Genomic DNA, 27772 nt, shown 5'->3' with positions numbered 1-27772 from the left:
CTTTTCCCCCGCAACTAGTGCAGGATGAGCTTATACTGTCGGGAAATATGCGTGGGTAAACCACCCCGGGTTTGAGGAAGGAGTTTGTCTGTAGTTTCCCCTATAGGATTTCTACTCGTCTTGTTAAGGGTTTGTGTGGTGGTGGGCATACTCTCCAAGGCAGTTTGAAGGGTTGTGCAAGGTTGTTGTATGTGATCAATCTCTCCATTTCTAGTTGCTCGGCATTAGGCCTTGCCACTCGGCCGACAAAACCTCGAGCGTGTTGATGAGCAGCATCATTCTCTTGATTCCCTGAGTGGGCGGGAGTCCATAAGAGTTCTCTCTGTCCAGTCTGATATCAGCGATGACGTTTCTGCCGGTTGTTGACGAGAAGTTACGTATGGCTAACAATTATGTCCACACCTGTTGCAGCGATGACTAAAGCGATTCCGGCTTCTTTCACTTGGTTCGAGTAGCGGACGTTTATCGAAGCGGCTGATACGCATTTGCTGAGGTTACTGGACCGCTTAATTACACAGATGACGATGTTATCTTCCGCCATACTGTATTCCGAGGCATGCATACCAGTTAGCTGCGTCTGTACACCAATACTGGTGTGATATGCAAACTGCATCACTCCCGCATCGGCAGTGCACGCCCTGTGCAGAATTTTATAGTCCTATAAGATTTTTAGTCGGCCGCCATGTATTTTATCTCTGCGCAAGATACATATTCATTAACCACACCATCTTGATTTCACGAGAGTGCGCGGTTCGTATTTCTCGCTAGCTTCATTCAAGTTCCTCTTAGCAGATATATGTTACACGGCTTCTCAAATCGTAAGGCACACGGGTACGCCGCATCACGCTACCGCTAAAAGGTGATCTTACATCACAGTGTGCAGCACATTTTCGCATTCGTGCTTTAATGACTTGAAAATAGAAAGAAAATAAAATGATGTGAACCGAAGAGGGGCGCCGCGCCTGGAATTCCTGCTTGCGTTCATTTTGTTCCAGCCACTACAGGCATGTCAACCTCGAGGCTGCTAAAGCTGGCATAGCAGTAGTAATGTTCGTTCCCTTTGTACGGCGAAAATCAATCTCAACCCTTCTCGGGCACTTGCCCTTAAGGTTCCTCAAATGGCGTACCCGCGCTGTCTGCTTGAATTTCGAGATCGGAACAAGCGCTCTGACAGATAGCACGCATGTCAGCGGGATAAATGAGAAAAAAAAGAGGTAAATAATACGGCGCTTTAGCGCTCTGCAGAATAACTCCCAATACCTATGCCTATGAATTCCATGCGTTGTTTCATTTCCTTGTACTCTTTTTTCTTCCATTCCTTGTCTGCAATCGCAACCATATGAAGACGAAAAAGGCTTTTCAGACTGTTTGGCTCAAGACTAGCTCTTATCTTTCCTTGCGCAAATATAGACGTTGAAAGTAAAAGCATGAAAGTGCATTGTGTCGTTGATTTCCAACTAGCTGGTCCCGAAAAGTTTCTTTTCGTGGCTTAAAGGATTTGGGCCCTGATTGTAAAGCCCTGTTTTGTGTCGCTATATAAAGAAACAGTGCAAAACGAATTTCAGGCTTTGATTTAGAAGAAAGACATCTTTTGAACTTTTCATGTCTCCACTTGGGCAAAACCCAACGCTCTCGAAGCTCAACTACGCGTTGGCGGTCGGCCGGTGGAAATGCACACATAGTGAATAAAATTGAAAAAAAAAGAAGAGAGGTATAAAGCTTTCCCTTGCGATCGTTGTCTGTGCGTGGGGGCTGCGATGAAGACAAAATTAAAGGCCATACTGTAGTTTACTAGCATTCGCGAAACTTTACACCTCTAAATACAAATCAGCAAACAGCTTTTAGTGGATTCTGTGTTCACAGGAATGTCTACGCTCAAATATGAAAGCCTCGATTGGTGTACTTGACGGCCAAGACTGATATAACGAATAAATTCAAATACTGAATCTTAGAATGACATCAGCTATCTTCAATCATAAAGAGCTAAATTTTAGGCGTGGTGCCAGCAATCGCAGCTGTATTCCATTATAGACAGTGCGACATGAATTCATTTTCTCCACAGCACATCTTGCAACGAAATGTCATGGCCTGAAAAGGAATGTGTACCAATTATTTTATTGAGTTACTGCATCAGCTGAGAGTAAAAAGAACTGACTTCCATAAAGTCAGTCAGCATGACTCAGAGCCAGCATTCTGCCGAACGAAAACAAAGCTCCACTAAACAGCCCGTCCAACCATAAGCTACGACACCAATTGCGATGTGCGTAGGCAAAATGTATAATATGCCTAGTGCAATATTTCTGACTTCCCCCGGCACGGCAATTTCCCCTCAAAACCGCTTTCGCCATTCAATGATCTGTACGCATATTTCGTTATCCGTCTCTTACCGACCGTTGGCGGACTTACCTTTTCCTCGTTTTCTCGCAGCTTATCCTTCTTTAAGAGATACGGATTCTTTCCAGAGGAGCTCTCAAAATACATCAAGGGTAAATATATCTGTCGCTGTCCAGTCGGAACTCGGCATCTGAGACCAACTTTCCCTTTTCGGTTGCCAAGAGTAAGTAAAAACGTGAGGAAAAGTGGCGGGAAATGATCAGAAGCGTACAGCGAAGCCAGCACTGCGTCAGTTGCCCTCTGCCAGCGGTGGGGAGCAGGACACAAAACAAGAAGGGAAGAACAGCTTCTAATGCTGCCGCTTTAACACAAAATAATTATTTGTCCCTATAAATTTACAAATTTTCCACAGTGCACAGGCGGCAAAGGAACTTTCACTCTTGACGTTTCACCTACGTGAACACACACACACACGCGCACGCACATACGCACGCGCCCACGTGCGCGCGCGCACACACACACACACACACACACACACACACACACACACACACACACACACACACACACACACACACACACACACACACAAAATCAATTTAGACTGAGAGGCTTTCGTTCTTTCCTCCATTATCTTTCTGTCCGCAGCCGAAAAGCGTATCGACCAGTAATGAGGTGCTCTTCAGACTTGACGGTTGCGCTTCTCGAAGCATAAGTTATCACATTTAATGCAGCGCCAGCCGCACGTTCCGTCGCTCCGGGCTCAACGCCTTCTGTCACTCGTACTGGAGCTATGTGACCTTACGCCTAATGAAAACACGTTCGCGTTCTTTAGCTTTTTGCTTCCACAACTATCGCTGTGGTTGCAGCAACTAACATAGCACCTGTAGCTGCACTGATACCACAAGGTTCGCAGGTAAGCCGGAGCTAGTAGTTTGAACATGGTGGGCGCATACCTCACGATTAGTTTTACTGATGCAAGTAAAAGTTATCCTTTGCTGCACAATATCTAATGTCACCTTCGTAGTCCCACGGCCGCTCGATGGAAGCTTCCATCGAGCGGCCGTGGTAGTCCTTTGCAAGCTGGTGATAATGAACCTGCATAATGTCAGGAGTGACATGTCTGATTCCATCATCCCCCCTTCCACCTTTCTGCGGAATTTCAAATAACAGGTCTCTGATCTAATAACACGAAACCAGAAATAGCATCCAGCCATTCAAGAGGTTTTGTTTTTATTTTTTTGCGTGCGAAAATTCCCCCCTCTCCCCCGTCCTGTTTTTTTCTTTTACTCAGGTGCTGAGTTTCTGAAAGCGCTTGTAGCGACTGCCTGATTGAAGCTGTTCTCATAGTTGCATAAAAAAAAACTCTTCATTACGGGGTAGACGCCATGGAAGTATTTTACTTTTCCAAGCTACTTATATCAATATTCCTCATCTGCTTTGCGCCTTTAATGTCACACAAAATAGAAGGGCGGAAAACGATAGACAAACAGGGTTATTTTCAGTTTAACGAAGTAAAAGCAGCTTAGTACTAACTGATTCAATTAACATCTATACATTACAAATTTACTTTTTTTTTAATGCATGATCAAGACTCTCAAGCTCTCGCCACGCTTTACTGTAAGGAGCTAGCGCCGCATGGTGTCTACAATTCCCGGCACGAGGAAGAGAAGACGACGACGCAAGATGCGGCGCGTGCGGGGAGGTGCCACGCAACGAAGAGTGACACGTAGGAAAAAGATCGGCGAAGCAGCGTTGTAGCAGGACCGGTGGTCAAGGAGCTGCGGCTGATCGTGTCCCGCCTAGCCTACGACACGGGATAACAGACCTGGGAGTGACCACGTAGCTGCGGATCGCGTCCCACCTGTGCTATGATCCGTATGACCAGACCTGGGAGTGGCCAACTCCTGTCGTGCTTCTGGAGCACGTAGCCAGCACGCACGTTCAGCGTCGTGCTGGGCGCGCTAACAGACGCACTTGGAAATCTAGCGTCTCTGCTTCATGGCGGCAAACTCTGGCCTCTCGCCTCAGCCGAGCGTCTTCCGCCGCCAAGCCACCTGCTGACCTAAACCAAGAGTTTGTGGACACTGGGCGTTCCGCACACTCCGAGCCCACGCATCCGGGAGCGTCCACATGGACTTCCTTCTTCCAGCGTTTGGTGACTTATCAGTTCACATTCATGTTAGTTTTGCCTGTTAAGGTCGTTATTTGTTATATGCTACTTTTTGGTCGGGTCTAATGTGTTTGTATAAAAAGATGTTCCTAGTTTGACTGGTTTGATCGTGTGTTTAGTTCCACAAAATCAACCCTTTGATTGCTGGTTATTAAAGAACCTCCTCACATTTATGTAGTCTACTGTAGAGAGTGCATTGATGAAACACTTTTTCTACCTCTTGAGCACCAGCGCCCATTGTCTATGTGCAATGCAGAAGGACATTGTTTCCTGGGAGAAAATTAGCTCTTCAACATGCGTTTTTAACTTTAAGCATTCAATGAGCAAGTTGTCCTAGAGCAACTCTTCTTGAATAATTTTGTACACCTGGAACAGTTGCGAAGAAATTTCTGAACAAGATTGTGAAAAAAATGCATGATGTGGTTGTGATTTCAATGCTCATAAGTGCAATTTTGTGGCGCATTTATACATTCCGGTTTATATTAAAGTAGTGGGCACTACTTAGTTCTGAGAACCCTAATTTGAGTAAATACAAGCCAAGTATACTAGTTGTCTTAATGGCGTGTTGGCAAGGAAAGGCGAGGTACATTTGTTAAGTGTGAATAAATGAAATTTCTGACTGTTCTACAAATGCCATTTCGTTACTGTGTTTTACAAATGGACTCTGGCTTAGGAAGTTGCCACAGCCTTGTTGCTTCCTAAACTTTCTTTTGGGTTGAAAGTGTGAAAGTACATTGTTTCTGGCTGGTTATTTGAAGAAATGTTATTTCTATGGGCGTATTCTTCAGATTCAGCTAAGGCATTGAGTAAACACATTGGTGCTAGAAGCTGGTCTGCTGCTTGGATGCAGAGGATGTCTGACCAATGCTCTAGCGTGTAGAATGTAAACAGCTTTGCATTTTACATGCGTACGGGTCTTATACTTTTGTTTACATCATTTCTTCGCAACACAGCCCATATGCACACATCCTGTGCTCAAGCCTACGCTTCGCTTTGAGTGGCATACAAAGTAATTTGGAAAGCTCAGGTTGGGATTTGCTGTACGAGCACGTATACCGTGTGCGGCACCCTCCTTTGGGCAAGGGTGCAGCACACGGTGCTGCAACACCCTTCTGCTGCAGCACACCTCCTTGGGGAAGGGCGCTGCAGCAGAAGGGTGTTAAAATATACATATTTAGGGTGCTCCCCATGCGACAAGGCAATTACACCCTTAAGGGTGTAAACTTTTTTACTGGCACGATTGAAACTTTTGCTTGCTGGCGAAATAATGCCCTAAGTAATATTTTAGCGTTCAGCTGAAGGTTGGGAATCTCTGTGCTCTATATGCGCGTTAAACAAAGATAACACTTTCTTTGTCTGATCACTGACGCACACAAATAACGTGTTAGTAATCTTTATTTAATAGGCATATGGAAATCTCTTGATCCAGCCGAAATGAACACAGATCTATCATCAAGCAACGACACCGGTCCATAGAGCATTCTGCAATGCGTTCAAGCGAGGAAACTCTGCTGCACAGGTTGTACAGTGGCACCAGTGAAGCTTTACGTTGGGCATATAAAACTGAAATGAAAGCCTGAGGTGAAAGCTGTCTGTCGCTGCATGCCGAAGTGTTCGCAAGGAACTGGCAAGACACCGCAGGTCATCCACAGTGACTGACAGCGCCGACAGTTGCGCATCGGTTGCTAGCGTAAGGCGCTGTATATTAATAAATGTCTGGTATCGGCAGTGTGCTAGAAATAATCCACACATAATTGTGCCATCAAGGTGCAACGTGGTGATATTCGTTGCTGTGCTGAAAAGCGCGTTCATGGCGTATGCATCGAGCTTCACTTCAGTCACGAGCCGCATGCGTACGTTGGCTAAGCTCTGAAAGCAGCCCGGGGAAATTAATGGCTCATCAGGCACGAGACTACAGTAAAACAGCGATATGCTCTCGAGGTTTGGCCAGTTTGTGGCGATTGCGTTCAGGCGGATACCTGACACATTGCAGAGTGAGAGGTGTTTGAGACGCAGCTCCATGAGCCCCTCTTCGAACAGGTGTCCAAATGGACAGGGAGGGCTCCCTTCATAACGCAACGTAAGGTCTGTTACGTCATGGAATCGACAAATCTGTGTGACAGATTCCAAGGTCCCCGTGCTGACCTGCGGAAAGAAATGAAAGTGTTAGATACAGCCCCCTGTGTGACGCTCTGATTATACACCTGACGGCTTAATTTGAGGATTGTATTATCTTAAACTTGTCAAAGATGTTGAGCAAACCGTGGGCACTGTAAATGTTTCGAGTCATGTGCATAGGTAAAAATCTGACAACACCGCAACACCCGCACTGGAGTAATATGACAGACTGAGCACTGAGGCTGCTGCTTGTGCGACGCTAGACGCGTCGTCATTACTATTCTTATCTCGTTTAGTTTTCTTTTACCTTTTCGTGTCGTTATTAATTTTATAATAGCTTTATATCCAAATAAATTTGCAATTCCCCTCAATGACCTCTAGCATCGGTGCTCTAGACAAGGAGAAATAGGAACACGTCCACCTGTATAGTTGGGTTATAGCAGGCTTGCATTATGCGGCCCGGTGATTTGAAGCATGAGCCGTTTTCGTTTCTCTTCCTGGGAAGTCTTCCCATGAAATGAAGACTTAAAAAAATTTCGCCGTGGAGTAGTGGGTTGCGCGCTAGGCCAGAGCAAGGAAGGATGATGGTTCGCGTCCTGCTGTGAGATTTGCCTTCTTATTAGTGAGCGCACTGATGATCTCTCGCGAAATCTCCACGCAGGTTCTGTACACGCCATTCATGAGTCATGAACGACTGTCGCCTTAATAGTGAGGAATGCGGAAAAAGGACAAAGAGGCGAGGTTCATGTAATGCAGCGAGATGCAAAGTGCGTGCTCTGCATGTATGATAGAAAGAGTCGCTCTTTCCTTACCGACTTTTGGCACTGGAGAGATAGGCAATGGATTTGATTACTTGAACGCAAGGTCTAGAGGATCAATACCGACCGCGGCGGCCGCATTTTTATGAAAGTGAGGTGCTTAAACACCCGTGTTGTGCGATTCCAGTGCATAATGAAGAAGAACCACAGGCAGCTGAAATCAACCCAAAGAGCTCCAGTAGTAAGTTGTCTTTTGCACAGTCCATATATGCTCTTTTGGACTACTGAACCCTAAAAAAGCATTACGTAACGTAACGTGCAGTGGTGAGCAGCCTTGTCGCACCGACGGTGCTCCGCGGAGCAAGTCAGCGCCATCTAACGTCAGGCACTAGTTATGGAAATTACTCCTCCATTATACGGCTCCTCTTTCTCTCTTTCCCCTTTAACTCCCACCTTCCCCCTTCTCTTACGGCGCGGTTCAGGTGTCCACAGAAACAAGTGCGACAGATACTGCGCCTTACCCTTCCTGTGAACCAATTATCATTATTAACCCCGTAAACATGCGCGGCCAAAATAAAGCGGTGCCTGTTTGTGGGTTCTCGCCTTCGTTTCTGCTCAGTGCTTGCGCTTCATGCCGCCAGGTACACGCTTAACGATATGTAACAGCGGCCAGAAAACCAACGCGTTTCGTTCGCCCCACGAAAGCACGTGGAAGTGATATCCGGTAATCGCTTGGTTCTAAACCAAGTTCAAGCGATAGAGGATGATCGCGCGTTTCAATTCCGAACAAGGCTAAGATTGTAATATTTGGGCCTAGTTTGTTGTTTGTTGTACCGTTTGGCTTGTTCGTTGTGTTTTTTTTTTTGTCACGCTATATATAAATATCTCGAACGAGCAGTCTGGTTTCGTCCTGAAGGTTACCACTAGTCACCATGCGTTGCAGGCGTATTGTTTGCTGCCGTGTCTGCGCTGGATAATCAGCGACGGACCCCGCATTTAGGGCCTGTGCATATTTAGGAACTTCGCCAGCGCGAAAGCACAGGGGCGACGGGTGGTGCGTATGCAGGAACGCGTATAATTCCGCTATCACTCGCACTCGATAAACACGGCGGCATCGCAATGCCTTGGTCATCGTCACAGCCTCACAAATGCAAGCAGCGCGGCCCTAGCCGCATGAAAGGCGGATGCTGGACAAGGAAGTCATGAGCAGGTATCCCTTTGATTTGCCGCGCATGCGCACGGGACGCATAACTCAAATCCAGAGCCTAACGTTCGATGTCGCTGACCTCCGCAGATGGTGCCTCAATGCCTTTCGCCTCGAAGGCATCGATGCAGCGTACTGCACAGCGCTGTCGGCATGCTCTCTACATTCAAGACTGCTCACCATTATACGTAACATAACACATAACGTAACACAGCTAATCTTCAACCGTCAGGCGACGTCCTGACACTGACAATTAAACCGATTCATCGACAGCCGCTGGATTCAATAATTTTTTTTTTTGTTCAGCACAGCTGTAGGAAAAAAAAAATCTACTTCGCAGATATATCAACGGTTCAATGCGCAGCACTTGTGAGAAAAATAGAACATAAAAAAAACATTAACCAGGCCGCTTTATTGAAGGCTGTTTAAAATATCCAGTTTGCCTGATACAATGGCCAGCAATGTAGATACAAAAATTTCCGAGAGCAGAGCAGAATCTGCACTGGAGAAACGAGTAAACTTGATCGTTGCTGCTGCATATGGTATATATCGCGCGCTCCCTTAGTAGAGATTGACACTGCGGAAATTGTCATAGCAGCTGCGCCTTTGACGACATTGTATAGCATGCTGCGCATGTTCTTTCATGCTTTTTGTCTTTGTAGGCTCGTGGTGAAAATATCGCGATTTGCCCGCGAGATGTGCCAGCGAGACTCCGCCAGTGAGAGATACGGCGCCTTTCCTTTTCTCTAAACCAATTATAGAACGCCGATGAACTTTGATGCGTTCGACGGAATGCTGGTCATGTTCGACAAGGGGCGTGTGGTGTACTATGGGCACATCCGTCACATCCATACGTCGTTATTACTCTGCCTGGCTATTTAAACGTCTCACTTATTTTTTTGGCTATAATTCATTGCCTAATTACTTAATTTTACCCATACGATTTGCCAGACGATTTTTTTTTTCGTCTTCTATCTAGTACAATCATTCTTTTTTATTTAGTTTGGTTTGTAAGGTTTAACGTCCCAAAGCGACTCAAGCTATGAGAGACGCCGTAGTGAAGGGCTGCAGAAATTTCGACCACCTGGGTTCTTTAACGTGCACTGACATTGCACAGCACACGGGCGCCTCATTTTGTTACTACGAAATCGCGTACACAACGAACGCCAAACCTCAAACATAGACACTTAGTGCTTACGCATCAATAAATATCACTGCGTCAAGTCAGCTTTTTCACAAAATATAGCGCCACAGGCTGTTGCAAGCTCAAAGGCATTCGCAACCGCGCGTGGGTGCTTTCTTCAAATGCACGCTGAGGACAAATTGAGCATGGCCTGTGTCAGTATATTGTCGCATTCTATGAATAATGACGCTGCTTTCAACGGAAACCGAACTTTTACACACTGTAAGCCAGAAAAGGCCAAAAAGCTACAGGTGTTGCCTCCCCCTGCCGATTTGATGAGTAAAAAAAAAGGAAAGGTGGTGTGTTGCCAGCAATTTTTATGCGCTGATCTCAGGCGCCAGCTACATCGCCATTAGAAACAAAACGAGGGCAACGAAGTCTGTTTTAGAGCGCAGCTCTTTGGCGTCCGTTCCTGGGTTTCGCGTCGGCGTCGGCCTCGTAACCAGCCCCGCCCCCCTTTCATCCACCCAGCGCTAGCAGCGACCGACTGATACCGCAGGATGCCGCTGACGCCGCTAGAGAGTCAAGATAACGTGACCGCATAGAACACCGTCGCCGCCATGCAGAAAGAGGAGGGGAGGGTCCCCCCCCCCCTGTTCCTGTGTGGCGGATAGGGTGCTCTTCAGGTGCCGACGCGCTGGTTATTTCACGTAGGCCCCGGCACGTCGACGAATACGTGACCACCTTCCCACGGCTAGACCTGGTTCTTGGCGCTGCGGAAGCGAGGGTATCATATTGTTGGCGTCGGCATCGGCGGCGTTGTCCCTGAAACCAACTCCGCAGCTGGGGTTGACTCACTATCGGCGTCAGCAGCGTCAGTCAGTCGCTGCTATCTCTTCCCTCCTCCCTTTATCGCGTTGTCCGCTTGCTGCGCGCGCTTCTGCCCCCATCGTTTGCCGCTGGGTGTACACGCCGCCCCCCTCCCTCCTCTTCCTGCGAGTCTCCAGTTGTCAAAGCGCCGGCTCGAACTTAATTCCTTTCTTCGCGCGCTCTAAAAAATTCTGTGATAGCGCATACATGTGTTGCTCGATTTCTTTGCCTCAATCTATCGAAAAGGTGAAACAGCTTATTTGCTGCGCTCAAATTTCGCATTAGGAAGTAACGTAATCGTCGGTAATTTTTTATTTTAGACTTGACAAATTTCAATGGAACGAAGGGGAACGTTAATTTTTTTTTTTTTTTCAAGAATGAAACCGCCACCTTTTTCCGGAACAAACGTGAAAGCTACAAAATGATCAGTCGAATTTCTTTTATCGACAACGAACAGACTCCAACGACGGCAAACCACTAGGCAGGTGATTTCATTTTGCGATATACTGAGGTTAATAATTTAGGTGCGACATGCATATAACCGCAGCCCTCTCTTTTTCTTGTAGTTTTCTACACATATGCCTATATTCACTTGCCTACTAGCGTTGAGCTACAGTCCCCAACTGCCTAGGCGCGTGACACCACCGCCTCTTAACTGTTGCCGAGCGGCACGTATTGCATCACCTGCCCGGACGGAGCGGGTCTAATTTATAGCTCTTGCCATACTCTTCTTCCTCCTTCCGCGGTAATCATCCCCCGTGTTCCTCCTGGGGTAACCATCCTTCGGTCATTTGCTCGTCTGCCTGCGCCAAACCTTTCCCTTCTACGTAAAGGACCATAGGCATGTTTCCATGGCATTCACCTTGCACTAGCGCCTTCCTCCGCTCCACCATGGAAACCCCCTCCTCTTCCTTCTGCGCTAACCACAGGCCGGGTAGTTAGCCTAGCAACCACCCTTAGATTGTACATTCCAATGTGCTCTTCATACTCTCCCTCTCCTCCTTTTACTGTAACCACTCTCAGGGTGGTTCTCATGGTGACCACCCGCTGGTTACTTAACCTTTCTTCTCGCTATACACTCCTCTTTGAACGTCAACCATCCGCCTTCTTCGTGGCCGCCACTTTACTTTTCCCCGGAGAAGACTGTCCAGTTAAGCATAAATTCGTTGTCGCCACTCTCTTCTTTAACGGTAGCCCTCCTCTTCCTCCTTGTGCAATAATTACACACCCGGGTGGCTTGCGCTAAAACTACAATCAACGGGCCGCATTTCTGCAGTCTCGTTAAGCCCTCCTTTGTCCACGTTGACCCTCCTCCACCTTCTTTGCAAACTACCCTCCGTATGGCTCTCCAACGCTGCCAACCAAACATCCGGTTATGCCTTTCTCCGTTCTTCATATACTCCCCTCTTCCCTTCGTAACCTTCCCCTTAGTCCTTTAACGACAATCACCTTCCATATAGTCTTTGCAGTAACCAGCCTCCTGTCACCCATTCTTCTGTTTTCATCATATTCTTCTGTTTTAGCTGTAACCATCCTCCTCATCTCTCCACAGTAACCCCATTCTGATGGCTTGTGTGGTAACCACCCTTCAGTCACGCATTTTCTGCATTCGCCATATACTCTTCTTTCCGCGTAACCCTTCTGCACTGTCTCACATAGCCACATTCCCGTTGCGCATTCCGGAGCTTCCCTCATACCCAGGGCTGGAGTAACAAGAATGAAGACCCGGTTTTAAAAATTTAGGAAGACCCCTAAACCCCCCCCCCCCCCACCGGCCGCTACTTCCATCGCCGACCCTGTTGTCCTGTTTGAGACTTGCCGTGCTTTAGAATTTCCTACAAAGTACACCCCATATTTGCTGTTATAATCTGCATATGGACTGTTTATGACCATCGCCTGAGCATATACATTCTCACAGAGCACAAGGACAGACCAGCATTTGTAGTGAGCTAGCTATTCCAGGAATTGACAAAACACACAGCTCCCTCAAAAGTCAGGATGCGCACTCATGAAAAATAAATGTTTATAGTGGTTACTCTCATGGCTAATTCGATAGCGCAGGACAATTGGCTACGTGTGTACACAGAAGAAGTAGAGATGCGTCTTATTCATAAAAGCTTCGCAAATTCTTACCGTAAGTATGATGCCAATCGTATAATAGTTTCTTGAATTCATTTGGCAAAACGAATTTAGGCTCGCAGGCAATGTTTTTCAGGAAACTGCGATATTATGTTCTCTACGGCGACGTGCAGTACAGCATATAATATTTATGACTCCAAATGTTCTCTTAATACGCGCAGCTAAACATTCTTGAATTGATTGTGCCCTTTTACCAAGTTAATATATTTACATTATGCATATTACTTCAACTTTCAAAATCAAAGGAAGCACTTTTGCATGTATTGCACAACTTTTCTGCTTTCAATTCACAAAATTAATGTACATTTTATGAGATAGCGTATGTAGCTCACTCCACCGAGAAGCCACTGCCGCTTTAGGCGATGGTCGGGAAAGATACGGTGGGCAATGAAAATAAGGTGGACACCTAAGTTCCTCCTTTAAGTGTGTTATTGAACAAAGTGAGTGGTACCTCTCTGTCGCCTCCTCATGCCAAATCTCGTTCACGTGCACACATTTTCATTTAAAATATGGTAAATACATGAGTCGTGCTATCACAGCTTAAGCGTCCTCTTATTTTTGCTGAAACATTACATGTTTACACAATGAACCAAATACATATTTGAATATTTCACAGGAATACAACTTTTAAATGGGGCGTGTATTCACATTCCGTGTCTTAGTTTTTCATTACACTTTTAAGTAAGTCAATAAATGTTTACATTTCTATAAGTGTTTCTGAGCCTTTTGTTGGGAGAGTTTCTTGATAAGATCTTGTTGATCTTGTTGTTGGTGAGATCTTGTTGAGCCACCTGAGAATTTCGCATCTCTACTCACAGCACAGCAGCTACAAATTACTAAGGCAGCTGTCAGCTATTAGGCAGTCATATTTAACTAATAATTTATTGATTTCATACTAGCTTTCACTGCTTATGATCAAATTTATAAAACTCACAACTGACCACGACAGTAGTAACGACAAAGGCCAGTTGGTTTACACCTAGTATGAGCTGACTCCCGCCTGAAAACCAGCTAGTACTCGTTGATTACACTTTGCCACCTAGTGGGACTAGCTGACTTCCAGCTGGTGGGCACCTGAAACCAGGGTTTGCCAGTTGAGTACCAGCCGGGACCAGCGGAAACCAACTAAAACTAGTCAGAACCACCTAAGACTATTTTGTATTTTTTACATACTTTTAGACGAGCGCAACGTTTTGCATTTTGAATAGCGAAATATGCGGCTGACATTGGGATTAAGCGCACGATCGACGAACAGCTTTTGCAGCATTCGACATTGCAATACCTAAGGTTTAATTTTAACCATGGGAAATCATGAAGATGATAATAGGACTATTTTTTTATCAGACCTCGAAGTCCACCACTCTTTTTTTAGCTCTCGGAGGGCCCCTGAGAACGGTGGGACCGCTTCATTTGAACCATTTGAGCCCTGAATAATCGAGCCCTGCTCATACCCTCTTCTTTTAATGGTGACTCTGCTCCTCTTTCTTTGTGGTTGGCACCAAGCTGTTACGCCCGTGACCACTACTAGTAGAACGAAGCTAAACCAATGAAACAGGCATTTAACAGTTATCCCTGTAAAAACAGGAATCACGGTAGATTGCAGAAGCTGTTCGGCCTTCCGGATTGAAAATAATATCGTGCGAGCGTAGGTTTTTCGGTGCATTGGCGCCCAAGTGATGCAAAGAGGGAACGAGCATGCCACCGGCCATATTGCTGCAAAGAGCTTCGTGTGCTTGCTGTTTTGCTTCGTGGAAAGCAATCCCCGTGTGGCAAGTGTTATCGCCGAGTTGTGATAGTGTTGCATTTGCTTTCAATCTACTACATATCAGATCAGCAACTTTCCTTCCCTTGGAATCCAGTTTGTTACCCTAAGCGACCATCGGTTATCCCTTCTTCGCGCTACATGTCCTGCCGATGCCCATTCCTTCTTCTTGATTTCCACTAGAATGTCAGCTAGGTTTTCGTAAATAACGATAGCTATTTTTGGCATCACTCGCTTTATTTACGGTGGATAAAAACAGTCGCAGCTTCTTGGGGCCCCGATGCATAGCTGCCAATAAGGCGAGAATTAGCAGGGGTTGCTTCACATTAATCAGAACCGCCTACCAGATGACGCTACCTACAGCCGCGGGAACTGTGCGTATGCCCCTTGCCTTGCAGTGCTTTCTCCGGTCCTTCGTATTTGGGAACAGCTAGCAGCATTGGGCAGTTCACTCTCGCACATTATTACTAAAAATACGGAAGGGTGGGCACCGAGGTTTTATATTACAGCACGCACGTTCCGCATGTGGGGCAAATTATTTCGGAACGACATGACTCGTCAGGCGCCCAAGGCGGTTCTTATGGTCGGCCAACAGATAGTTCTGGGTCCCTTTCAAACGATAATTTATTTACTTGTTCAAAATACCTTACAAGCCCCAGTTACTCAACATGCATTCAAGACATCTCTCAAAGCATCCTATTTTACCTAACATACTCATAAATTAAAGTACCACGGCTCGAGCTTCCCCGTTCAATCATTTCCTTTCAAAATGAAGTGAACATATACATCCTGCCGCTGCGTCTAGAGTTTTTGTGCTGCTGTGTGTGCATGTGTGGTGCGTATGTATTACGACAGGTGGAGCCACCACCTGAGCAGCCAAATATCAGGTGTTGTGCGAGCGAGGATCGAATATGCTCCGAGAACGATGTTGTGTACGGCCCGACGCCGGCCTGTGTAACCCACCATCCATGTGAATTAAACCTCTTGTTACCGAAAACACAACAGAAACAATCTCATAAAATAGGATTATTGAGGAAGGTTTAGTTACCTCAAGACGTGTGACTCTTGGAAAAAGCTCGCTCGCCTTGACCACGATTTCGGGCGTGATGTTCTCCTCGCTGATTGCAGTCATTCTTCCGTCCATTCGTTCGAAGCTTAAGCCGAGAACCAGGCTAGCCGACGTCCGGAGTAGGCGGTTTTCCGTCAGCGCATGGACAAGGCATGGATCGGGAGAGTCCACCAGCTTATGTACGGCCGTCTGCACCTCGTACAGCTGCAGGGAGCATACATAGAGAGAAACCAGTCATGCTGGAGTTAATGTGGCGGTCTCGTTCTTAGTACAAAAATAGGTCACAGAAAAATTTCATGATTTGAATGCTTAGCCAGGCGAATTTAGACCGCTGAAAAATGATCCAAGTCGTACCTCTAATGAGCACAGAATTCAGGGATTTACCCACCTCGTATACTGCCACAAACTGCACAATGCTAAAGCCGACCGACATTCCACCCGAAGCGCCCTTACTAATCAGGACCAGAAATTCTGGGCAAGCGCATTTTTCAGTGGGGAATTTTCATGCGCACAACCCGCGGTCAAATTGTAGGAGTGTATTTTAACAATGTATACGCAGATCTGCCTTCGGGCCACTTGCAGTTTTCTGCTATGCATTGTCAAAAAGGGCACCCCAATGCTTTTCTATTGCACTCTTAACTATTTTGTGCCAGCGAAGGTCAAACTAAAAAAAAAAAAAAACGTCACCACACTTTTGAAAAGTGGACCATTTAAATCAATATTTACATAACACTACCGCGAAATATTCTAGAGATTCCTCACATATTAAAATGGGTGCCCAAGAAAGCTGGACTTGCCCCGATGTTCATATCAGAGTCAGCTAAAGCAAACGCTTCTCACAAAGCGTTTTTCGCGTGCCAGTGGCCGCGCATCGACGGATAACGTAACACGTTCCGCGGACCTAATTCGGACACTCGCTTTCGGTCATGCGGTCAGCTGTGTGAGCAGCCGTAATAACGCGACAGAATTAAGGCTGACGTTGGGCGAAGAACCAGCGGGGCCAGTGCAAGAGGGTACGCAGGATTCATCGAAAATGCATTGCATCAAATGAAATGAAATTGATGCAGGGCGAAATGGGAATCGCACCCAGGACCCACGGATTACAGCTCAGACACGCTACCCCTATAGCCTACGCAGGCACGCTCGTACGGCTTGGTTAGCCCGGGTGCTTAATTATATGCTTCGTGGCCTTTCACATATCGTAGTATCTCACGATTAAATGCTAATAAGCATGCGTGAGGAGAGAGAGACAGTAATCAAGTTAGTAAGCGCAATCTTACAATCATGCATCAAATAAACTAACTGCAAGAGCTAGATTTGAACCAAAAACCTAATCTATCATTGATGTGCTTGCAAGCGCCATATCAGAGACATGCAGCAAAATATGAAAATGCGAGAGGTTACACCAACAGCCTAAATGTTTGTAAACGCGGCGCCAGTGCATGTCGGTTCCCAATATATTGTTTTTCCTTGGCGCTCGAACGACGTCCTCTATTTCAAAAATAATGTGGCTGTGTTGTGGTAAATCATACGCAAATACCTCAACGAAGTTTACGCCTCGTTTCTTTCGCCGCAAAGTTGCGTGTTTCCCAGAAGGATATAAATATACTGCTGGGGTGGAGACGGTGGGTGCGGTGTCAGTTTTAAGCGATAGCTTGTTAAGTTCGTTCGGTCGACAAGCCATCGGCGTATACGCTGTCGTAGTAGTCGGCACCGCATATCGGGAAATAATCGGGTCCAGCGTAAAACATGGTTATTTGCGGTTTTAGTGACTGCTGATTAATAGGTGTGTGATAGGAGATAAAGAGTTAAAGAAATCATTGTCTTAATGATATAAAAATCAAAACATGGAAATAAAGATAGGAAAAAGGAATTCAGAGGTGGCAAAATTCTCAGAATGAAAGGTAATGCTTGATGATGCTAATTGAAAACACTTAGAGTGCGTAATTAGTCAGTTACAATTGAAAAAAAAGATTGGAAAAGGGGTCTCTAGTGTGTAATAACGATAAAATTGAGGAGCCTATAATTGATGATGCTCATTACGAAAGTTTAACGCGCGTAATTGACCAAGAAATTACCTGAAATAATTGAAAAATAAACAATGGAGAAAGTGTTGATTATTTTCGAAAACCAGTAAAAGGACAAGCTAGCAAACGCAGCTATAGTAAGACATGAACGGCCAAAAACACCAGAATCAAACGCACCATTTTCCACATAACCTTCAAATAAATCTTGAAAATTAGGGGACACTTAGGCTTGGCAGTTATGGGTATGACGAGATAAAGTATCACGCATAGGGACGATGGTTTTTCACTTTTTCGCTTTCGAAATTTTGTAATTGTTGCCTTTTTTAATTTTTAAGAATTTTTATGTACCGATGCTTCGCATCACCAAACATTGGGTTTCCATTTTGAGCAGTTTGGTATTCATGAACCCCCTTCTCATATTTATTAATTCCCATAATTATTTCAACCAATTATTTGATCAATTACACACTCTGAATTTTGTTAATTAGCATCATCAGTCATTATCTTTTCATTCTGAGTATTCTGACATTTTGTACCTTCGTTTTTTCTGTTTCGGTTTTCAATTATTTCAATTGATGAATTACACACTATTCCCTCCGCGGTGGTGAAGTGGTTAGGGCACTTTAGTTCTGTGCCAAAGGATGCGGGATTATTGATCGAATCTCGGCCCGGCGGCCCCTTTTTTTTTTGGAGGCGAAAAGCTAGGCGTCCGTGTGCTGTGCGATGTCAGTGCACGTTAAAGAACCCCAGGTAGTGAAAATTTAGGGAGCCCTCTTCTGCCTCATAGCCATGCTTTGGAACGTTAAACCCTATAGGCTCCGTGCACGCCGCCAGGAATGCAACGCTCGGTGCTGCGTTCAGCGCCCCGGTGCCCAGTGGCGGCCCCTTCTGCATTGAGACTGGGAAAAAGCGCCTTAGGAATACTGGACGCAGGGACCTCATCATTGCTCACTTCTGGAATTCATCATAAAATCAGCCAACCTTTTTTTCCATTCATTTAATAATTTATTCATCCTTCATCTCATACCCTACTGATGCCTGAGGCAATAAATATCGATTAAAGAAATACATGTACATAAAGGCCTTAAAAACATTTTTCTTATTTCAAAGTGCAAATAAGATGTCGGCCCTCCATGAAGAAAAAGCCAGTACACCGTGAAACAGATTATAAAATTATGAAACCTCATTTCAAATGCGTTGTATTTTTAAAAACATCGCGATATTTGCGCGTGAGTGTCATCCAGCGGCCGGCACTGGACGGGAGCGTAATGCATATAGATGCTAGCTCTTGAAACAAAATTTTCTGAAACAATTTTCTCGTTTCATCGTGTACTCATGTTGGCAGCCGTTCATCACAGTTGGCATGTGCTTTGAAGAACACTGCGACAAGGTATGCAACGACATTTCGCATTTATATTTTTAAAAGGGTGCTGTATTTACATATTACTACAGGTAAGGCCCTCAACAATTTTCCCATTATTCAGATTGAAAGGAAAGGCGCCGCGCTCTTCGTACGAGCCTCCTTTCGTTGCGTTTGTTGCCGCTGTGGTAACGATCAGCAGTAAAGCTTTTTTTTCCATGTACGGTAAGTCTTTATTTTCGAGGATAATATGAAGCTATTTGTGGCGACAAGGAGTGCTGCTTTTGTTTTAAAACAAATGTGGGTTTTGATTAGATTTTTCCCTGTGCATGGTAGGGCATTTAAATTAACAGTGCATTTCACTGAACGAGTGGAACAATTAATTCTTGATTGATGATGCCGCTTGCCTTTCTCGTGTCAATTTCAGCACCCAGATGCCTTGCGTTTGCGTGTTATGTCGCTAACGCCGACTGTCTGTGTCGTGCACGTATGCTTTCCTCGAGAATGCGGGTAGGACAAGTGATGACTTCGAAAAGCCTGCGTGATGCGTCGCCTTTCTCTCGTGTGTATTTGCATATACGTTATCGGATACCATAATACTCTTTTTCTAGCGAGGCCCTCAGGAATGTTTCGTTCCCGGAGACAATCTGTGATCGAGAAGGTTGTTAGTGAATGCCGCATTGTGTACTGTTCACACGCTGCTCGGACTGGCCCATCTGGCTTGTGTCTACCTTTTGATGATGTACTTCCAACCCAATTACAGGATTAAACCGAAAAATAAAGGCACTAGGAAAATTACTAACGCAGAAAGGAGAGTGAACCAAAAGATTGTGCTTTCCGTTGTCCCGCATAGTTTGTCAACCTCAATTCTGTCTAGCTCCTTGATGATTGCACCAGCAAAGTCATTCAGCAACTCTAGTCAAAGTAAACTTATTATGGCACATTTGACTCCCCTACTATACACTACAGTTGTTAACAGTTCTGACAAGGCATACACACTAAAATTCGCATGCCTTTATCCTTCGGATACCTAAATCAGGATTGCATAAATCATTTGGACCATAATATACAAATTTTTGGGGCTAATATATTACCCGAGCATGGTTTAAGAAGAGCCACTCAACTGCCCTTTCTTTCATGTGGTAGACCTGTTTACTAGACTGCAGAACAGCATATCATTGTTCTTTTAATTCTGTTGTTTTAAATGAGTTTCGTAAAATGTTACATGTGTTTGGTAAAAGAATTGAAACTTTTTTTTCAAATTTGGAGTAAACAAAAGTAAACGAAGAAGAAGTAAACAAAAGATTCAGAAAAAAAAAATGCGAAGAAATTCAGAATGAAAAATTAAATAAAAATAAAACGAAAATAATGACAAATTAGGTCGAACTTCTCAACAGCAAGGAGGTGATACTTACTTCTCTGTTTGGACAATGTGACAAGACGTTCGGACAATGTGACAAGAAGTAGACCTAACTTTCATTATTTTCATTTTATTTTCATTTATTTTTTCATTCTGAATTTCTTCGCATTTTTTTTTCTGAATCTTTTGTTTACTTCTTCATATTGTAACCCCACGTTTTGGGTGCAGCTTTCTTCTTCGTTCCACAAAAACTGGCAGTTGGTAGCGAGCACATTATCTGTGTTAACGTCCTGGTTTAATTCTCTTGTGTGTGTATTGTTTTTTGTGTATAACCATGCAGCGCCGGAGGTCATCAAAGCAACACAATTCCCGCTCACTACAAGCTGATCATAACTATGGAAGAGTTGTAGCAGGAGAACACTGCGCTAAATATCAGGATGTGTGAGTGCATAAATGGCTTTAAGAATTAAGCTTCACATATTAGCAATTTAGCCGCATTCAAGATCGGTAGCTCATTCTGCCCTCATTGGGCGTGCATGCAGAGTACTGCGCATTTCGTTTTTTTTTTTTTCAATTGAAACTTAACGACGAGTCCTGGCTGCCACTGCCCAATGATATCGAGGACGATTCACCGACATCAAATAGAATATTTCATCTGGTGTCGTATGTGACAGTGACAACTGACATTCAGACGTCTCGACAGAACGGCAGCGGGTGCGTGCGACTTGCCTGCACACGTGTGTCGTCATCATGTGGCGTCACACAAAGCAATGCTGTCCGGGCCCCACGCGGGAATTCAACTTTGATTGAAGTTTTTGCTTATTTAAAATTATTGCTTGCGTGTTTAAAAAATGAAATCGCGTACTGTGATGACCAAGCCTTCAGCAATATAAATCGACCATTAACTGCAGTATGGTCGAAAAATCACCGAAGTTGACCTTTAAAATGCGCTACGATCAAGCTGTCACAGTTGGGATTTTTCATGCTTGTGCCGATCGACTGTACGCAACGCGAGAAGCTGAGCTGCGTACGTATTGTTGCGTGCACGTACTTATCTGTGAGCGTTTCGTGACGTAGGAAGATTAGTTGAAGGCAGTTGATACTACGAAATATATCGTAAACAAAAACTGGCGAGGCTGTACATAAATTGTCGACGTAACTTTCATCGCGTTCCAGGGAAACTGGAAATGCATCGATTCACCGGCGCCGATCGCTAGAGCACAAAGGAAATACATAAAACAATGTACAACTGTGCTGGCAGGCACTGCAGAATGCAGCAGAACCGGTTTCCTGATTGTTTTACAGTGCTATGAGCCCTATGCTAGCGGGTTTTTATAGCACGAGCGAGCGGCGTCTACTACTTGGACATCTTTACCTCATTTCAAGGCTTCGCCGCTCGGTGCCGCATGGATTGCTGGAATGTCGAATACTGGGCCGCTGCTGACGGCTGCCACAAGGAGGCGCTGCTGACAGTGAGCGTGCAAAAGGTTTTTACAGCGGCTTTATGAATATGCGTGGCTGCTAGGAAGTCGGCTAATGCAGAGTTTCTTACTCTAACTTAGAAGGAAAGCTGTGCCGCCATCTATGGGAGTTGGGCAGAGAGCTACCGCGTGCAGAACTAAAACTTTTGGTCAAAAATAATGCAAAAAATGAAGGGTGTTCTCCAACAAAATATGTCCCAACAATCAATATTGTGACTATAAACTGCAGAAATTGAGCTAAACACCATGTAAGTGTAGAAATTGTCTAAAATAAGCGGTGGCTCTCTCTTCTATTGGTTAACTATTGAGCAGCACGGAAACAAATATTTCGCACTCAACAGGCACAATTTAAACAGGAAAAAAATGTTTTAAATACATATATTGTTGCTAAATCACAGGAAGTTTTTTAGTGGCATTTCGGAAAACAGAAACCTTTTATTGGCATCGTCTGTTTGCTGCCTTCGCTACTATGGATTTTACACTCTACGCTTGCGCCTCAACTGATCAACTGACAGAAATATGTATGACCTCCTGTACTAAAGCAAAAGTAAAAAATATGTATACATATATACAAAAGAAAAGTGATTGCAATGCTGAGTGCACGACTTTATGGTACATCGTGTCATATCAGTGAACATGATTCCCCTTTTTCTTTTCCTTTTATAACTTCTTGTATTTCATCACCTTGCTTCTCAAAAAATCTGAATCTACTGAAACAAGCGCTGTACAACTTTCCGTTCTTGTATGTTCACCGTAGGTTGCTGTTCCTACAGTCAAGGTGTGGGATGGTTTCATGATTATTTTTTTTTCTATGTAGAATACCTTAACTTCAGGTATTGTTATTTTTTATTGGACTTTGTTTCTCGCGCTTGTGGCAACTGGTGCCATGATGACTGCTAAACTCATTGTATTTGCTTCGTTTTGTATGCATGTGCCAATTGCAATTTGCTTCCCTCAGGGAGGAAGGCCCCTTGGTCAAGCGTTATGCCTTTTGGCCTCCTGCTTTAAGTGTATGAAAATGCACGTCAAATAAATAAATAATAATAAGATGATGATGATGATAAGGAGGAGGAGGAGATATCTTAGTAACGCGACTCTGTGTTTACGTTTTTTTACATTTAACAGTGATGTTTGACGATCCGTGCAAGTCAATCAGGAATTGAGTTTGGACAACAATATTTTTTATCTTGTGATCATTAAGGGCTGTTTGAAATACTCCCACGAGGTCATGTGTTTGTGACGCCTTGACCCTCTCGGCTAATCCAGAATTTCGCTGCAGGTCCACGTGATTTGTTCAAACGTCTGCTCTGAAGCTACCGCTAGCAGCGAGGAAATGAAAGGTTCTTACCTCGGGACACCTCGAGATCAAAGCAGCAACGGTCTCTGGATCCATCAAAAGGTTATTGGTCCCCATCGCCGCAGTGCTTCCTAGAAGCCTCTTCAACTTGGGCTGCTTGTCGCCTTGAATGGGCATCCCGGTTTCGGGCACCACCTGATATCTAAGGTCATGGTGTAGAACAAGTGTGTCTACTGACGGAAACCAACGCACCAAGTTCATTACGTGGTCCCGGTTGTGAATGATCACCAATGTTTTGACCTGGGCGAGTACCTTTCGAGCGGCAGAGGCAAACCGCTTGTAGCTAAAGAAGGCGCTGCAGCCGCAGAATGCAGCTGTCACAACACGATGCTCGCAGAGTAGTGCGCGGTTTGCCACAAAACCTTTGCTGGTGGTCGTGATGCGCAAGCCGCCATCTTCAATGCACAAGTTCACTGGCAACACAGCTGGGCGCCATGGCTCTCCGAGCTTCATCACAACTTTCGACTCGACGTCATACAGCTCGTCTGGGTCGCCCAGCTCACGTATGATATCAACTGCGTTCATCTCGGTCTCTGCAAAAGATGAAAAAGGAATGTTCACGAAGCGGGTAAAACACGAAGGCTGAAGTCAAGGTGTACGAAGAGAAAGGTGCACCAACGCCCCCGCGCTTCGAACGTTGATGGCGATGAGGCCTTTTGAACGGGTGATCACAAAAGTATCACGACGATAACGCTTTTCCCAACGTCAACTACCAACTAGCCCGTTCTTTCACCCTTGCACTCTCGCAGAGGGGGAAAGCGCGGCCTCCTCCTCACACTTGCAAGGATTAAGCGCGAGGAGGAAAGGCTCTCCTTTTTCTCTCAATTTTGTGTATTTCTTTTCGTACTCTTCTGTCTGCCCCTTTTGAATTTTCTACTGCCGCTAACTCCGCCGGCCCGGGACCGCGGCACCGCTCACGTGCGCATCGTTTGAATGGTGTGTGTGTGTTACCTGGGCTCCGCCAGCCGCTTTGCCTGCGCTGCCTTAGGCGTCTCCGGTCGCTTTATCGTGTTGTTCCTTCCCGTGCTCGTAATGCCATGTCAGTGCAGCGACCGCTACTGCAGCCTTTGGTTCTTTCTGTGCCCGTGACCTTCGTAATTTGTCTCGCGATATCGGCCCAGTTTGGTTTCGCGTCTGGCGCCGACCGTATAGCGCAGTGAATCCTTTGTGCGTCGGTTCATTACAGTCGCGGTGGTGATTACCATCTTTGTTTGCGACCTTCGTGAACGGTGAGGCTCACTCGCAGCCGCTACGTTAGACAACGAAAATGAGCGCCGGCCCCCGCCTTTTAAGATTATCTGCTGAAGAAATCGAACAGCAGCGTTTTGCTTTGGAAGGCACCGCTTATACGCAGTCTCTTCTGAAACTTGTTCGGATACGACTCGACTCCATTGTCGTGACGCTGGGGCTATGTCGACCCGGCCTTCACTTGGTAGCGTGCAGAGACTCCGAGTTCATGAAGGATTGAATCTTCGAAGTTGGTGAAATATATACAAGCAGGTTTAATGGCACTTTGAGAAAACTTATTTACATGATTATTTACATGAAAAAGAAGGGTATATTAACAAAATGGCAAGCGTAAAGAGTTCATAGCGAGAAGCGTCTTGGATGAGCCGTTTACCCAGGGCTCAGAGCGACATTTCGTGCTCTGCAGCGTCCTTAAAAACCCCCTATGTCCAGCCCCTCTCTGAAGATGCTGACCAACCAAATCCAGGGCACGCCCCTCAGGTATCGGCATCCAATCGAACACTTCACTGCACTGATGGTCTGAAGCACTGACTGGTCCGGCATTCATTCGTTGGGCGTGATCACTTGTTGGCGGGAAAAGCTTGGGAACGGCGAGGAGAGGAGGTACATTTCTATTCTTCAGCAAAGAAACCACAAGCTGGTTCTGACAAGGGGTTTTACTTCTCAGAAACCCGAGTGCACGTGGCGCCGCATAGGGCTCCCAACATGGTCCCTTTTCGACAATTGCAAATCTTTCCTGCATTCCCGGGAAATCACTTAATGGCCGTATGAGTCATGCTCCTTTCTTGTCCTGCACGTCAGCGGACATGTCACTCTGTCGTCTCCTTTGGATAGGAGGCATTCATCACTGGAGGATAGCACTTCTCGACTGGAAGGGTGGACAAAAGAAAGAAAGCACTTCCTGCTATTTCCCGCAGGGGGACGTTTCTTTGTGTTTTTCCAGACGTTCTCCTGACAGGGTCAATTTGGCATTTGCAGGTTGTCCACAAAGCAAAACATGCTTACAAAACAGGATTCCTGGAAACAGGCTCACTTAGAGCCATTGGACCATCACCACATATTCACAAAACTTATCCATGCCCACAGGCGAACAATAGAGCGCGCAAATGCGGATGCACGGTCGTAACAGCCTCCTCCCCCGCCAGAAGAGACTCGGAGGGCAGCAGTCCCAGCTGGTGCATGAAGAGACGACTTAATGGCCTGCACGTGAACGCTTGAAGCTCGCTGTTGCTTGTCGCGTTGTCTTGATTGTTGTAGGCCAAATTGCTCGAGCTGTCTGAAACTCAACCACATGTCGAAGCAAGCACTCGGCTCCCGTCTGAAGAGACCAGGTTAAAAGAAAACTGCCATTGTTGTTCGAGAAAAGCCCACTCTCAAGACGTTCAGGACCCACGTATTCCTAGAAAACCAAACGTGCTGCTTTACATAGTCACACATATACAAGCGCACGAAAAAAAAAACAACCTGATTATCAATTTGGATACATGGTGAGGAACATCTCGGACCGCTTAGAAAGAGCGGCTAAGCGCGTCCGCATTCCCATTTAACTTCCCCTTTTTGTATCTTATTTCAAAATTGTACTGCTGTAAAATCAAGCTCCACCTAAGAAGGCGACTGTTCTTCGATGTCGCAGTTTGCAGCCAAGCCAGGGGACAATGGTCCGTCTCTACGGTGAATTTGGCCCCTCCAAGATAGCACTGCAATTTTTGAATGGCCCATACAATGCAAGCGCATTCTTTCTCTGACGCGCAATAAGCCCTCTCTCTAGAACTCAGTTTTCTGCTCAAGTAGAGCACGGGGTGCTCATTACCGTCGTCATCTCTCTGGCAGAGAACAGCACCTAACCCTCGATCACTGGCATCACACTGGACCGTGAATTCTCGGCCATAGTCTGGAGCTCGCAATACCGGACGGCTAATCAGCACAGCCTTCAGGTTTACGAAGGAGGCTTCCTTTTGTTCGTCCCAGACTACATTTGTCGGTTCTGTCTTGCGGAGAGCGTCGGTCAGAGGGCTAGCCAAAGCTGAATAGTTAGGGATGTAGTGATTGTAGTACCCAGTCAGACCCAGGAATGCTCGAATTTCCGTCTTCGTGCTCGGCCGCGGGTAGTCTGCTACCGCAGAAATCTTAATCTCGCTGGGTTTCCTGAAACCTTGACCTACATTGTGACCCAAGTAGTCCACGGTCGCCCTTGCCAGGCAACATTTCTCGGCCTTTACGGTTAGTCCAGCTTGACGCAAAAGGCTCAGTACAGCTCTTAGATGTACCATATGGTCCGCCCATGAGTCGGAAAAAACCGCAATGTCGTCTAAATAAGGCACCGCGAATGTTTCACACCCCTTTAAAACCCTATCCATGAGTCGGGAAAAACAAAATGGAGCATTTTTGAGCCCGAAACTCATCATTGTTGGCTGGTAGCTGCCCGTCGGAGTGACGAAAGCCGCGTATCTGCTGGCGCGTTCAGTGAGCGGTACTTGCCAGTATCCTCGAGTAAGGTCCAGCGTAGTCACATATGCCGCTCTACTGACCTGTTCTACTCTCTCCTCAATATTCGGAATAGGATACACTTGATCCCTGGTGAGAGAATTTAGCTTTCGGTAGTCTACCACAGGCCTAGGGTCTTTACCTGGAGCTTCTACTAAGATCATAGGCGAAGCATAATCGCTTTCCGAGGGTTTTATTACTCCCAATTCCAGCATGCGAGTTACTTCCCTATCCAGAATTTCTCTTTGCCTTGGAGAGAATCGGTAGCACCTTGATCGCACTGGCACGTCTGAAGTCAGCTCAATATCGTGCTCAGTCAAATCAGTTCTGCCTGGCCTGTCCACGAAGCAGGCCTCAAACTCTGTTATTATCTCGCCCAGATCGGACAGCTGGGATTTCTTTAGTTCTCCTCTCTGCTCCGTCTTTTTGAGAAGCTCCTGAGCGTTGCTTCCTTTTCCGCTGAGGCAAATCAAGTTATCCCCAATCTCCTCAGGAAGGTTTAACGTTAGATTTACCATGGTTTCCCTCTGCTCATAAGGCTTCATAAGATTGCAATGATAAATGCGCACTGCTTTACGCCTATCGGGGATTTTCACTGCGTAGTTAGTGTCAGAAAGCTTTGCAACGACTTTATCAGGTCCTTCCCACTGTACTTCGAGCTTATTCCTGAGATCATTGGCTTGCTCCATAGCTAAGTCCTCTCGGGTTCCACTTAGAAGTCTCGTGAGATTACTAGACACCGGCGGCAAGAGGTTACTCTCAAGAACGTCCTCATTCCGCGTCTCATCAAGCTCACTTTCAAGTTGACTTATCTGTGATGCCTCGCTCTCAAAGTTTTCTGACCCGCTATCTTCCGCATCTGCCACTGTTTTAACTGCCGTTTCCTCCGCTGTTGATTTTTCTGA

The 27772-nt window shown here is 45.7% G+C and overlaps 1 protein-coding gene across 3 annotated transcripts in view; it reads right to left on the bottom strand.

Moving 5' to 3' along the window:
* Window positions 1-5884: 5884 nt before the first annotated feature.
* The window catches only part of LOC146184196 (uncharacterized), a 54921-nt gene continuing 33033 nt past the window's right edge, over window positions 5885-27772 (bottom strand). The window contains exons 1-4 of one of the 3 annotated variants that reach the window (XM_084609302.1): window positions 24087-24177; window positions 23127-23668; window positions 15530-15754; window positions 5885-6652 (exon numbers count right to left, since the gene is read on the bottom strand). In XM_084609302.1, the coding sequence (XP_084465428.1) occupies window positions 5960-6652; window positions 15530-15754; window positions 23127-23660 (1452 nt within the window). In that variant the 5' untranslated portion in view covers window positions 23661-23668; window positions 24087-24177 and the 3' untranslated portion in view covers window positions 5885-5959. Of the gene's footprint in view, window positions 6653-15529; window positions 15755-23126; window positions 23669-23754; window positions 23885-24086; window positions 24178-27772 lie in introns of those variants that run through there. The other 2 variants (XM_084609301.1, XM_084609300.1) reach the window with 2 other exon arrangements.

The sequence above is a fragment of the Amblyomma maculatum genome, chromosome 7 (assembly GCF_055883805.1).
Source record: "Amblyomma maculatum isolate TAMU_Amacu chromosome 7, ASM5588380v1, whole genome shotgun sequence".
Lineage (NCBI taxonomy): Eukaryota > Metazoa > Arthropoda > Arachnida > Ixodida > Ixodidae > Amblyomma > Amblyomma maculatum.
The sequence above is the reverse complement of the archived record's forward strand: the minus strand, read 5'-3'. Positions and strand labels throughout refer to the sequence as shown.